Source organism: Schistocerca piceifrons, chromosome 3 (assembly GCF_021461385.2).
Source record: "Schistocerca piceifrons isolate TAMUIC-IGC-003096 chromosome 3, iqSchPice1.1, whole genome shotgun sequence".
In the NCBI taxonomy this organism is placed as follows: Eukaryota; Metazoa; Arthropoda; class Insecta; order Orthoptera; family Acrididae; genus Schistocerca; species Schistocerca piceifrons.
The window spans coordinates 374,257,405-374,271,373 of NC_060140.1; the positions used below are offsets into that span (position 1 = coordinate 374,257,405).

At 39.4% G+C, this 13,969-nt stretch overlaps 1 protein-coding gene across 1 annotated transcript in view; it reads left to right on the forward strand.

Annotated features, from left to right (window-relative positions):
- The window catches only part of LOC124789974 (jouberin-like), a 281,563-nt gene that overhangs the window by 106,955 nt on the left and 160,639 nt on the right, over positions 1 to 13,969 (forward strand). The window contains exons 3-4 of the mRNA XM_047257514.1: positions 13,009 to 13,154; positions 13,651 to 13,793. Coding sequence (XP_047113470.1) covers positions 13,009 to 13,154; positions 13,651 to 13,793 — 289 coding nt within the window. The remainder of the gene's footprint in view (positions 1 to 13,008; positions 13,155 to 13,650; positions 13,794 to 13,969) is intronic.

A 13,969-nucleotide genomic window follows, 5' to 3' on the forward strand; every position in this document is an offset into this window, starting at 1 on the left:
AGATTATGACCCTGTCTGATATATGTCTCACACTTTCAATACAGCTTTGAACGTTCTTATTCACCATCACTGCCACACCATTTCTTCCAGACCTGTTATTCCCACCCCAGTACAGTTTTTCTCCTCTCAAATTCTTCTCACCTTTTCCCTTCCACTTTGTTTCACTTAATCCCAATATATGTAACTTCCTCTCTGTTAGTACATCTGTCATTTCTCCCATTTTTCCATTGAGGGTTAATATATTAAGGGTGCCAATATTTACGATATCTTTTCAGTCCAGTTGGTTTCATCTTCTTGTAATGATGAATATCATCAGGTCCCCCATCATTCGCACCAGTTCTTGAAGAAGCAGTGGGGTCAAATCCTGAGTGCTTCGTTCCGAGGCTCGTCTGTGTTTTGAAATCAATATATGAAGACTGTCCTACTGGCTTGCTAGGCCTAATGCAAGAAAGGATTTTCTGTTGGGGTTGTCTCCCTTATCCTTTGGAGTTTCTCCTCCACCACAAGGCAGTGGTTCCCTTCTCGTTTAATCCCCAGAAAGGAGGGTTGCCTCCTCTGCCAGCTACGCTATTTTGAAGTCTTCCTTCTCCGTCGTCGCTGCCATTAAGATTTCCACCCTTAACCCTGGGCATGGGTTCCATGTTATATCCCACGGGATTGGGTCCCTGTCTGAACTCAGCCATCCTTGCAGTCCGGCCTACTGAAGTGTAGGATGCCCACCCCCACGACGTGGATGCGCCAGACAGGAATTACCCCAGTGGAGGAATAGGGAAGGGGACCCTACCTCCGTGGAGCTGGGTTAATGATTGTTCCCTTTCAGTTTCATTTTCTGAGACAAGAGGTATACATATCTGGTCAAGTTTTATCTCCACAAGTATTTGCACAAGTCTCATAGCTTCTCTATTGATCCTTAGCAAGTTATCTGTTTGGATGCTCTTAAAAAATGAATGTTAAATATTTCCATTACAGTCTCCCATTGATATATACACTGAGATGAGGTAAGTCATGGAATACCTCCTAATATTGTGTTGGACCTCCTTTTATCCAGTGTAGAGCAGCAGCACAGTGTAGCATGGACTGAAAAAGTCGATGAAAGTCCCCTGCAGAAATATTGAGCAATGCTGCCTCTATAGCTGTCCATAATTGTGAAAGTGTTGCCAAGGCAGGATTTTGTATGTATACTGACCTCTTGATTATGACCCATAAATGTTGGATGGGACTCATGTTGGGCAATTCGGGTGGCCAAATCATTCACTTGAACTATCCAGAATGTTGTTCAAACCAGTGACAAACAATTGCAGTCTGTTGACATATCACATCACCATCAATAAAAATTCCATCATTGATTGCCTTAAAATGGTCTCCAAGTAGCCAAACATAACCATTTCCAGTCAATGATCAGTTCAGTTGGTCCAGAGGGCCCAGTCCATTTCATGTAATCACAGCCCCCACCATTACTGAGCCACCAACAGCTTGCATAGTGCCTAGCTGACAATGTCGGTCCATGGCTTCATGGGGTCTGCACCACATTTAAACCATACCATAAGCTCTTACCAACTGAAATTAGGAGTCAGCTACAGTTTTCCAGTCATCTAGGATCCAACCAATGTGGTCATGAGCCCAGGAGAGGCACTGGAGGTGATTTCATACTTCTAGCAGAGGTACTCATATCAGTCATCTGCTGCCACAGCCCATGAGTGCCAAATTTTTTCACACTGCCCTGATAATATGTTTGTCATACATTCCACATTCATTTTTGTGGTTATTTCATCAGTGTGGTTTATTTGTTAGCACTGACAACTCTACGCAAACACCACTGCTCTTGGTTGTTAAATGAAGGCTGTCAGCCTCTGCATTGTCCATGGTGAGAGGTTATGCCTGAAATGTGGTATTCTCGGCATACACTTGACACTGTGGATCTCAGAATATGGACTTCACTAATGATTTCTAAAATGTCATGTCCCATGCATCTAGCTCCAACCATGACTCTGCACTCAAAAGCCTGTTAATACCTGTTGTGGGGTCGCAATCATGTCAGAAACCTTTTCACATGAATCGCCTGAGTAAAAATGGCAGCTCCACCAATGCTCTACCCTTTTATACCAAGTGTATGTGATACTGCCACCATCTGTATACCTGCATATTGCTATCCCATGACTTTTGTCACCTCAGTGTAATTCTACCACAATGAATCAATTGTATATTATCCACAGTTTGTTTTACTGCTTCTACTTCTTTGCCTCTTTATGACTAACCGTATTGTTTTGATTTTGTTACTTGACCGCTGATTTTCAGATTAAAAAAAAATGCTTTCAGTGTTTTTACTAACATGTTTTTAATAATATTGAAATATGTTTTAGAGTGAAGCCTTTCCTTGCAATCATTACATGTTCTGGCAGAGGTCCACAACACCCTCTTTGTTTTAGAGGTTATTTTTATTTGTTTTGTGAGTCATTGTATAGTGGTAATTTTTTGTGGTTATTTTTTGGCATTTGTTTCTTACTAAAATAGGGAGCTACACTATAACCCACTCTGTAAGTTACAAGTAGTTGCTAAAAATGCATAGAACTGCATTGTTTATTAATCTGAAGCTTCAAAAAAAATGATTATTACTATGGTTTTTGTCAGCAGCTGAGTTAAAGTAAGAGGTGAGTTAAAAGTGATACTAACTGCTTCAGAGGAAGTTCATCTTGCCTTAGGGAGCCCTACAAATAACGGGTGTGTGGCCAAAGTTAACTTAATCACACAAGAGCAATAATTTTGGTAGTACAATAACTAACTACAGCTGTATGCCTAATGCAACATTACCTCCAACATGTTTTACCGCTTAACCTTTTTCCATTGTATTTATGGTACAATAAGCATGCTATCTTATTTCCATGTACTTTCAACAACTCAAAACTCTTCTGTCAAATGATGTTCAGTAAAGTATAATATCTGGGTTGGACTATACTTGTAGGTGCTTTGCCGATCTTCTTCTCAGGATAGCTGGCTGTGACAATCTGCCCAACTTCTTCTCCGAAGATATGATGCTGTCTGGAGGAATTTTCTCTACTCTTAAAATGATTGTGTACACTCAGGATACTTTTAAATCAACCCTATTATATTTCACTTCCATAGGCAGAACACCACATAACAGTTTCACATCAATGAATCACATTTCGTAAGTCCAATGATTCCCGGTCCGTCAGAAACTATTGATTACTTTGACAATAAATACAGTTCCAAAAATCTCTCAAAGTTCTCACAAGTCCATGATTCGCAACTCTAGAGAGTCAGTAACTAAGTAAGTAAAAGTAGGTGTCTATTCTTTTCTTTTACACAATTCAACTGTTCACAGTAATGACTGACATACCACCATAATCCCCCCCCCCCCCCCCCCCCCCATGAACCATGGACCTTGCCGTTGGTGGGGAGGCTTGCGTGCCTCAGCGATACAGATAGCCGTACCGTAGGTGCAACCACAACGGAGGGGTATCTGTTGAGAGGCCAGACAAACGTGTGGTTCCTGAAGAGGGGCAGCAGCCTTTTCAGTAGTTGCAAGGGCAACAGTCTGGATGATTGAGTGATCTGGCCTTGTAACAATAACCAAAACGGCCTTGCTGTGCTGGTACTGCGAAAGGCTGAAAGCAAGGGGAAACTACAGCCGTAATTTTTCCCGAGGGCATGCAGCTTTACTGTATGATTACATGATGATGGCGTCCTCTTGGGTAAAATACTCCGGAGGTAAAATAGTCCCCCATTTGGATCTCCGGGCGGGGACTACTCAAGAGGATGTCGTTATCAGGAGAAAGAAAACTGGCGTTCTACGGATCGGAGCATGGAATGTCAGATCCCTTAATCGGGCAGGTAGGTTAGAAAATTTAAAAAGGGAAATGGGTAGGTTGAAGTTAGATATAGTGGGAATGAGTAAAGTTCGGTGGCAGGAGGAACAAGACTTCTGGTCAGGTGACTACAGGGTTATAAACACAAAATCAAATAGGGGTAATGCAGGAGTAGGTTTAATAATGAATAGGAAAATAGGAATGCGGGTAAGCTACTACAAACAGCATAGTGAACGCATTATTGTGGCCAAGATAGATACGAAGCCCACACCTACTACAGTAGTACAAGTTTATATGCCAACTAGCTCTGCAGATGACGAAGAAATTGAAGAAATGTATGATGAAATAAAAGAAATTATTCAGATTGTGAAGGGAGACGAAAATTTAATAGTCATGGGTGACTGGAATTCGAGTGTAGGAAAAGGGAGAGAAGGAAACATAGTAGGTGAATATGGATTGGGGGACAGAAATGAAAGAGGAAGCCGCCTTGTAGAATTTTGCACAGAGCACAACATAATCATAACTAACACTTGGTTTAAGAATCATGAAAGAAGGTTGTATACATGGAAGAACCCTGGAGATACTAAAAGGTATCAGATAGATGATATAATGGTAAGACAGAGATTTAGGGACCAGGTTTTAAATTGTAAGACATTTCCAGGGGCAGATGTGGACTCTGACCATAATCTATTGGTTATGACCTGTAGATTAAAACTGAAGAAACTGCAAAAAGGTGGGAATTTAAGGAGATGGGACCTGGATAAACTAAAAGAACCAGAGGTTGTACAGAGATTCAGGGAGAGCATAAGGGAGCAATTGACAGGAATGGGGGAAATAAATAAATTCAGTATAAGAAGAATGGGTAGCTTTGAGGGATGAAGTAGTGAAGGCAGCAGAGGATCAAGTAGGTAAAAAGACGAGGGCTAGTAGAAATCCTTGGGTAACAGAAGAAATACTGAATTTAATTGATGAAAGGAGAAACTATAAAAATGCAGTAAGTGAAACAGACAAAAAGGAATACAAACGTCTCAAAAATGAGATCGACAAAAAGTGCAAAATGGCTAAGCAGGGATGGCTAGAGGACAAATGTAAGGATGTAGAGGCCTATCTCACTAGGGGTAAGATAGATACTGCCTACAGGAAAATTGAAGAGACCTTTGGAGATCAGAGAACGACTTGTATGAATATCAAGAGCTCAGATGGAAACCCAGTTCTAAGCAAAGAAGGGAAAGCAGAAAGGTGGAAGGAGTATATAGAGGGTCTATACAAGGGTGATGTACTTGAGGACAATATTATGGAAATGGAAGAGGATGTAGATGAAGATGAAATGGGAGATATGATACTGCGTGAAGAGTTTGACAGAGCACTGAAAGACCTGAGTCGAAACAAGGCCCCCGGAGTAGACAATATTCCATTGGAACTACTGATGGCCGTGGGAGAGCCAGTCCTGACAAAACTCTACCATCTGGTGAGCAAGATGTATGAAACAGGCGAAATACCCTCAGACTTCAAGAAGAATATAATAATTCCAATCCCAAAGAAAGCAGGTGTTGACAGATGTGAAAATTACCGAACTATCAGCTTAATAAGTCACAGCTGCAAAATATTAACACGAATTCTTTACAGACGAATGGAAAAACTAGTAGAAGCCAACCTCGGGGAAGATCAGTTTGGATTCCGTTGAAACACTGGAACACGTGAGGCAATACTGACCTTAAGACTTGTCTTAGAAGAAAGATTAAGGAAAGGCAAACCTACGTTTCTAGCCTTTGTAGACTTAGAGAAAGCTTTTGACAATGTTGACTGGAATACTCTCTTTCAAATTCTAAAGGTGGCAGGGGTAAAATACAGGGAGCGAAAGGCTATTTACAATTTGTACAGAAACCAGATGGCAGTTATAAGAGTCGAGGGACATGAAAGGGAAGCAGTGGTTGGGAAGGGAGTAAGACAGGGTTGTAGCCTCTCCCCGATGTTGTTCAATCTCTATATTGAGCAAGCAGTAAAGGAAACAAAAGAAAAATTAGGAGTAGGTATTAAAATTCATGGAGAAGAAATAAAAACTTTGAGGTTCGCCGATGACATTGTAATTCTGTCAGAGACAGCAAAGGACTTGGAAGAGCAGTTGAATGGAATGGACAGTGTCTTGAAAGGAGGATATAAGATGAACATCAACAAAAGCAAAACAAGGATAATGGAATGTAGTCTAATTAAGTCGGGTGATGCTGAGGGAATTAGATTAGGAAATGAGGCCCTTAAAGTAGTAAAGGAGTTTTGCTATTTGGGGAGCAAAATAACTGATGATGGTCGAAGTAGAGAGGATATAAAATGTAGGCTGGCAATGGCAAGGAAAGCGTTTCTGAAGAAGAGAAATTTGTTAACATCCAGTATTGATTTAAGTGTCAGGAAGTCATTTCTGAAAGTATTCGTATGGAGTGTAGCCATGTATGGAAGTGAAACATGGACGATAAATAGTTTGGACAAGAAGAGAATAGAAGCTTTCGAAATGTGGTGCTACAGAAGAATGCTGAAGATTAGATGGGTAGATCACATAACTAATGAGGAAGTATTGAATAGGTTTGGGGAGAAGAGAAGTTTGTGGCACAACTTGACCAGAAGAAGGGATCGGTTGGTAGGACATGTTCTGAGGCATCAAGGGATCACCAATTTAGTATTGGAGGGCAGCGTGGAGGGTAAAAATCGTAGAGGGAGACAAAGAGATGAATACACTAAGCAGATTCAGAAGGATGTAGGTTGCAGTAGGTACTGGGAGATGAAAAAGCTTGCACAGGATAGAGTAGCATGGAGAGCTGCATCAAACCAGTCTGAGGACTGAAGACCACAACAACAACCACCATCATGAAGTAAGGCGGGATTGCTCCTAGTGTTGGTCATGTAACTTCTGTGACAAGTCAGGCAACCACTTGCCCATGCCAATCAACTGTTCACCTTGTGGCATTCTCTTGACACATGTCCACCCTGCGCACAAAGAAAACTGGCACGAGGTGGACACTCCCATTTCTCATGCTCGTATGTAAACTATTGGGTGTTCAAGGTGGTGGAAAGTGGAGGGACTCTAGAATTTGTGTCGAAATTCTCGAGGCACTACAACATAGGGATATGGTGTGGGAGAGGGTAACTGGACAGTGGAATGAGAACTGCTTGGTGTAGGATCTGGGGTAGTGGTTAATGGAGATTGAGGCCGAGAGGGTTAAGTGAGTGTAGGATGGGTTTCAAGTTCTAGTCGTGTCTGTGTAGTTCAGAAAAACTGGTGATGGAGGGAAAGATACAGGTGGCTTGGGTTGTGAACCAACCATTGAAATTTAACTGATCCATGGAAGTTGACCTCCAAGTCTCTAATTGCTGTATCCACTCCTCTGTCCATATCAAAACCACTAACCACCAGCAGTACCCGCATTTTGACAGCTGTCATCCTTTCCACACCAAAAATTGCTCCCATACAGCCTGGCCACCCATGGACAGTATATGTTCAGTGATAAGAATTTCCTTGCACAGCATTAAGAAGATCTCACAAGGGTCTTTGCAGACAGGCACTAGTTTCCAAACAGATTTCCCTTGCCATATCCACCCCCCCCCCCCCCCCCCCCTCCCAATTCTCCCAACAGCCCCAAGAATGACCTGCAAACAGTATTACCCTGGTCTTGAACAGCTGAACCACATTTCTCACCAGACTTTGCATTATCCATCATCATGTCCAGAAATGAGGGATATCTTGCTCAAGAACCTTCCCACCTCTCCTAAGTGGTGTTCTGTGTATAACTACATGATGAAAAGCCCCCAGGATGCTGTAAAATTAAGATTTATATTTAAAAAAATTGAAACACCGAGTAACCAGAGGGTTGGAAAAGATGTTACTTATGAATGAGCAGTAAGGTGCAGACAAGCGAAAACATTTTCTCATGCATTTTGTTGTTCAGTTTTTCGTTTTAGACGGACAAAGTCTATCTCTCTTGCATGTAGAAGGATGATGACAATGTGCGATTTTAGAGATTAAGCATCATTGCGATCTTGATGTATTGTATGTATTAGTGAATAATATAATGTTAAAGAACGGTATCAAGTATTTTATTTATTGAAGTAAATGAAGACAAAAATCACAGGAAGAGGATTTTTGTGATTCTGATAAGGGCTGGTGTCTCCGGAGTCCTCCGCTGCCTGCAGCTTCAAAAAAAAAAAAAAAAAAAAAAAAAAAAAAAAGTAAGGAAGTCCGATGCCCAAAAGAATACCAATAAGCACAAACTTTTTAACAATGCAACCATATTACTAACCTTATTCATATGCATTTTCTATATATATTACATCTGTTGTTCATTCATCCTACACAACATACTGGTCCTGGTCCACTCTCAGTCGCTTGCCACAGGACCATATCATTGTGGAAGATTCAGATTCAAGAGCTGCCAAATCCATCCACTCAGCACTACTTACTTCAGTCCTGTTAGAGGCTTACACTTCCCCAGCAGAGGCAGGGCCACCTGTGAAAGCTGCCATGCCATGTACCAATTCTGCACAAGTTTTTAGTCCAATATGATTACCATCCACCTGTCCACCAGAATAAATGGAGTTGTTCAGACTGTGGCACAACATATAGCTGAGTGCAACATGCCCAATTTCAGTATCTGTTTCACAACCCAGGCCGTTTGTATCCTTCCCTCGATTACCAACTTTTCTGAAGTATGTAGATTTGGGTTATCTTTCCAACATGTCCTAGTGAGTGCCCACCAACAACTCAGCACTTCTGACATTCTGTGATTGATCTCCTTTACACCTAAATTATTTACATTCTAGCAGAACTTTCCTACCATATTTAAGGAGAGTCACTGTTTGTATTCGTGCTCCTGCTGATAAAGTGATTGAGATTTATTTCCTTCGGCACAAAATAGTAACAGTTTTTTGTCAGCACAGATGAGCTATTGTAGGGATAGTGAAATTGATATTTATTGGTTTGTATTATGCTTCACATATTTTGTGGATGAATTCATATTAAAATGCAGAAAAATATGTTCCTTTTTGCTGAGAAAGGTTAATTTGTCAGGTGTTAATGAGAACTACTTCTTCTGATTCCAAACATTGTTGTCAATTATCATACAATTTTAAGGCTGCTCTCTTTCTCCATTTCTTGGAAAGAAAAGTGTACATCTCTTAGCATTCCTTTTCAGACACATCAAGAGCTTAGTTTCTAAAACTCAATTATTTTGCACAAATCAGTTCAAGAAGTTGTAATCCACTGTTTATTTCTAGTGATATCTGTCCAGTCATTGTCCTTAGCTGCATGAAATGGAAGAACTCATTACAAATACTCTGGCTACCTTGTAAATTTGCATTATTTTCTTTTTTATGTATTGATTATACACTATTTTAATCATATTGTAATTGACTTTAGTCCTACTTCCAAACTTTGTCTATGAAGTTCTTCCCTTTATTATTGTAGTTCATCTACACTAAAGACAAGCAGAATAATGTCATTAGCAATTTGTACATATATTTCCCATAAACACATACTCCTTTTTGGTTTTTGCAGTTGACAGATACGATGACTTCCTCTAGGACTGCTGACAATAGTTGGGTCGATATGAATCTCCTTGTGTAACTACTCTTCCAGTTTTGAATTTTTCTGTATAATGATGTAGTGTAATGGAAGCTGTTGCACTAGAATATATATCCTATATTCTACAGTATTTGAACATATGTTGAATCACTGTTTTGTTTCTGAAGGGCAGTTTGTACAGATATGTTGGAACTATGTCATAAGCTTTCTCAAAATCTATTAATCTCAGGCAAAGCACTAATTCATTCTCATTGCTCTCGTTCACAATGTTATTCAGGAACTACAGTTGGTTCTGTTGTACCTTATCCACTTTTGATAACTGGTTTGTTCCTTTAACAGATTAAAATATTAATGTTTTTCTACATTTTTGGTAATAATTTTAGTGAATATTTTACACATAACAGATACATGGCTGATAGACATTTGTTAGACATAAACCATCAGCTTTACTGTATGGTTAAATGATGATGGCGTCCTCTTGGGTAAAATATTCTGGTGGTAAAATAGTCCTCATTCGGATCTCCGGGTGGGGACTACTCAAGAGGACGTCGTTATCAGGAGAAAGAAAACTGGCGTTCTACGGATTGGAGCATGGAATGTCAGATCCCTTAATCGGGCAGGTAGGTTAGAAAATTTAAAAAGGGAAATGGACAGGTTAAAGTTAGATATAGTGGGAATTAGCGAAGTTCAGTGGCAGGAGTAATAAGACTTTTGGGTCAGGTGAACACAGGGTTATAAATCACAAAATCAAATAGGGGTAATGCAGGAGTAGGTTTAATAATGAATAAAAAAATAGGAGTGCGGGTAAGCTACTACAAACAGCATAGTGAATGCATTATTGTGGACAAGATAGACATAGAGCCCACGTCTACTACAGTAGTACAAGTTTATATGCCAACTAGCCTTGCAGATGATGAAGAAATTGAAGAAATGTATGTTGAGGTAAAAGAAATTATTCTGATAGTGAAGGGAGACGAAAATTTAATAGTCATGGGTGACTGGAATTTGATAGTAGGAAAAGGAAGAGAAGGAAATGTAGTAGGTGAATATGGATTGGGAGTAAGAAATGAAAGAGGAAGCCGCCTAGTAGAATTTTGCACAGAGCATAACTTAATCATAGTTAACACTTGGTTCAAGAATCATAAAAGAAGGTTGTATACATGGAAGAAGCCTGGAGATACTGACAGGTTTCAGATGGATAATATAATAATAAGACAGAGATTTAGGAACTAGCTTTTAAATTGTAAGACATTTCCAGGGGCAGATTTGGACTCTGACCACAATCTATTGGTTATGAACTGTAGATTAAAACTGAAGAAACAACAAAAAGGTGGATATTTAAGGAGATGGGACCTGGATAAACTGAAAGAACCAGAGGTTGTACAGAGTTTCAGGGAGAGCATAAGGGAACAACTGACAGGAATGGGGGAAAGAAATACAGTAGAAGAAGAATGGGTAGCTTTGAGGAATGAAGCAGTGAAGGCAGCAGAGGATCAAGTATGTAAAAAGAAGAGGGCTAGTAGAAATCATTGGGTGACAGAAGAAATGTTGAATTCAACTGATGAAACAAGAAAATATAAAAGTGCAGTAAATGAAGCAGGCAAAAAGGAATACAAACATCTCAAAATGAGATCGACAGGAAGTGCAAAATGGCTAAGCAGGGATGGCTAGAGGACAAATGTAAGGATGTAGAGGCTTATCTCACTAGAGGTAAGATAGATAGTGCCTACAGGAAAATTAAAGAGACCTTTGGAGAAAAGAGAACGACTTGTATGAATATCAAGAGCTCAGATGGCAACCCAGTTCTAAGCAAAGAAGGGAAAGCAGAAGGATGGAAGGAGTATATAGAGGGTCTATACAAGGGTGAGGTACTTGAGGGCAATATTATGGAAATTGAAGAGGATGTAGATGAAGATGAAATGGGAGATATGATATTGCGTGAAGGGTTTGACAGAGCACTGAAAGACCTAAGTCGAAACAAGGCCCCGGGAGTAGACAACATTCCATTAGAACTACTGACGGCCTTGGGAGAGCCAGTCATGACAAATCTCTACCATCTGGTGAGCAAAATATATGAGACAGGTGAAATACCCTCAGACTTCAAGAAGAATATAATAATTCCAAACCCAAAGAAAGCAGGTGTTGACAGATGTGAAAATTACCGAACTATCAGCTTAATAAGTCACAGCTGCAAAATACTAATGCGAATTCTTTACAGACGAATGGAAAAACTGGTAGAAGCCAACCTCGGGGAAGATCAATTTGGATTCCATAGAAATAGTGGAACACGTGAGGCAATACTGACCCTAAGACTTATCTTAGAAGCTAGATTAAGAATAGGCAAACCTACATTTCTAGCATTTGTAGACTTAGAGAAAGCTTTTGACAATGTCGGTTGGAATACTCTCTTTCAAATTCTGAAGGTGGCAGGGGTAAAATACAGGGGCTATTTACAATTTGTACAGAAACCAGATGGCAGTGATAAGAGTCAAGGGAAATGAAAGGGAAGCAGTGGTTGGGAAGGGAGTGAGACAGGGTTGTAGCCCCTCCCTGATGCTATTCAATCTGTATATTGAGCAAGCAATAAAGGAAACAAAAGAAAAATTTGGAGTAGGTATTAAAATCCATGGAGTAGAAAAAAGTTCAAGGTTCGCCAATGACATTGTAATTCTGTCAGAGACAGCAAAGGACTTGGAAGAGCAGTTGAATGGAATGGACAGTGTCTTGAAAGGATCATCAACAGAAGCAAAATGAGGATAATGGAATGTAGTCCAGGTAACTCGGGTGATACTGAGGGAATTAGATTAGGGAATGAGACACTTAAAGTAGTAAAGGAGTTTTGCTATTTAGGGAGCAAAATAACTGATGATGGTCGAAGTAGAGAGGATATAAAATGTAGACTGGCAATGGAAAGGAAAGCGTTTTTGAAGAAGAGAAATTTGTTAACATCGAGCATAGATTTAAGTGTCAGGAAGTCATTTCTAAGAGTATTTGTATGGAGTGTAGCCATGTATGGAAGTGAAACATGGATGATAAATAGTTTGGACAAGAAGAGAATAGAAGCTTTCGAAATGTGGTGCTACAGAAGAATGCTGAAGATTAGATGGGTAGATCACATAACTAATGAGGAGGTATTGAATAGAATTGGGGAGAAGTGGAGTTTGTGGCTCAACTTGACTAGAAGAAGGGACCGGTTCATAGAACATGTTCTGAGGCATCAAGGGATCACCAATTTAGTATTGGAGGGCAGCGTGGAGGGTAAAAATCATAGAGGGAGACCAAGAGATGAATACACTAAGCAGATTCAGAAGAATGTAGGCTGCAGTATGTACTGGGAGATAAAGCAGCTTGCACAGGATAGAGTGGCATGGAGAGCTGCATTAAAAATAAATCTCAGGACTGAAGACCACAACAACAACAACAAATCATCAATTCTAAATCTACGGATTATTTATGTATAGTATACTTTTACTTTACCAATTTTTGCCACTGGAATTTGTATATGGACTGCTAATTTTTTACATTGTTTCTGTTCACTTCTTCTACTCATCAACTGTCATGAAATCATATGAATTCTCTGTCTGAATACTTAATGATTAACCTTTCCCACAATTTCAGGTCTTCTGTCCCCTGCTGGGAGGAACTTCTTGTTTTCAATGAAGATATCAATTATCTATTGACAAGAAATCCTCCTGTTATAATTATTTTTGAGATACTGGATATGAAAAAATTGCATCATGCACTCACACGTTATGAAAGGCAAGGTATGTAACTAGTGTGCATCCAAATGAACAATGTCATTTTATGGTAAGAGTTTCTACAGGAAGTGGAATGAAGTTCATGAAAATAGCTGTACCTTTAGTTATTTATTTATTTATTTTTTAAAAAAGAAACCATGTAAGGGAAAACTGAAGTATTATTTAATCCTAGTACAATTGTGTGTGTATTATACTCTTATATAAGCTACTAATGATATCAACTTTAATGCTTTCTTACTTTTATTATTAGTTAATGTTTCCAAAGGAAGTTTGCTCTTTGATTTGAAATTCCTCATTTTGTGGAACTGACATTTTTATCATGATATATATACATGTATTTTGCTTAGTTGAATGATGACAGAGAGGAGTTGGAGATTATGTTGTTGTCTTTGTCATGCCATACACATGTCAGGATAATGATTTCAACATGGGGATCATCATATGATCAGTGGCTGAAAAATATATTGATGGCATTTAGTTACCTTCCTTGTTGCTATTACAGGTTCAAAGTGTGGCTGGCACAAAATAGCATGGGCATTCCTGAAACCTTTAGGAGCAAATGGCCATCTAAACATAGACAAAAAAGTTCGATTACAGCTGTATAAACCAAACAGCTCTAAAGAAACGGATTACCATGGATGTGAAGTAAGTGACTCCAAAATATGGATGTGTACTGCAAGCATTACACATATCTATTACATTGTGTACTCTCAAGAATATCTGTTACAAAAGAATATGGAAATTATTTTGTAGATGCCTATGTGCTGTTGTTTATGGCCTGCTTTCAGATAATCCTATCCATGTATCAAAATTTAACAATG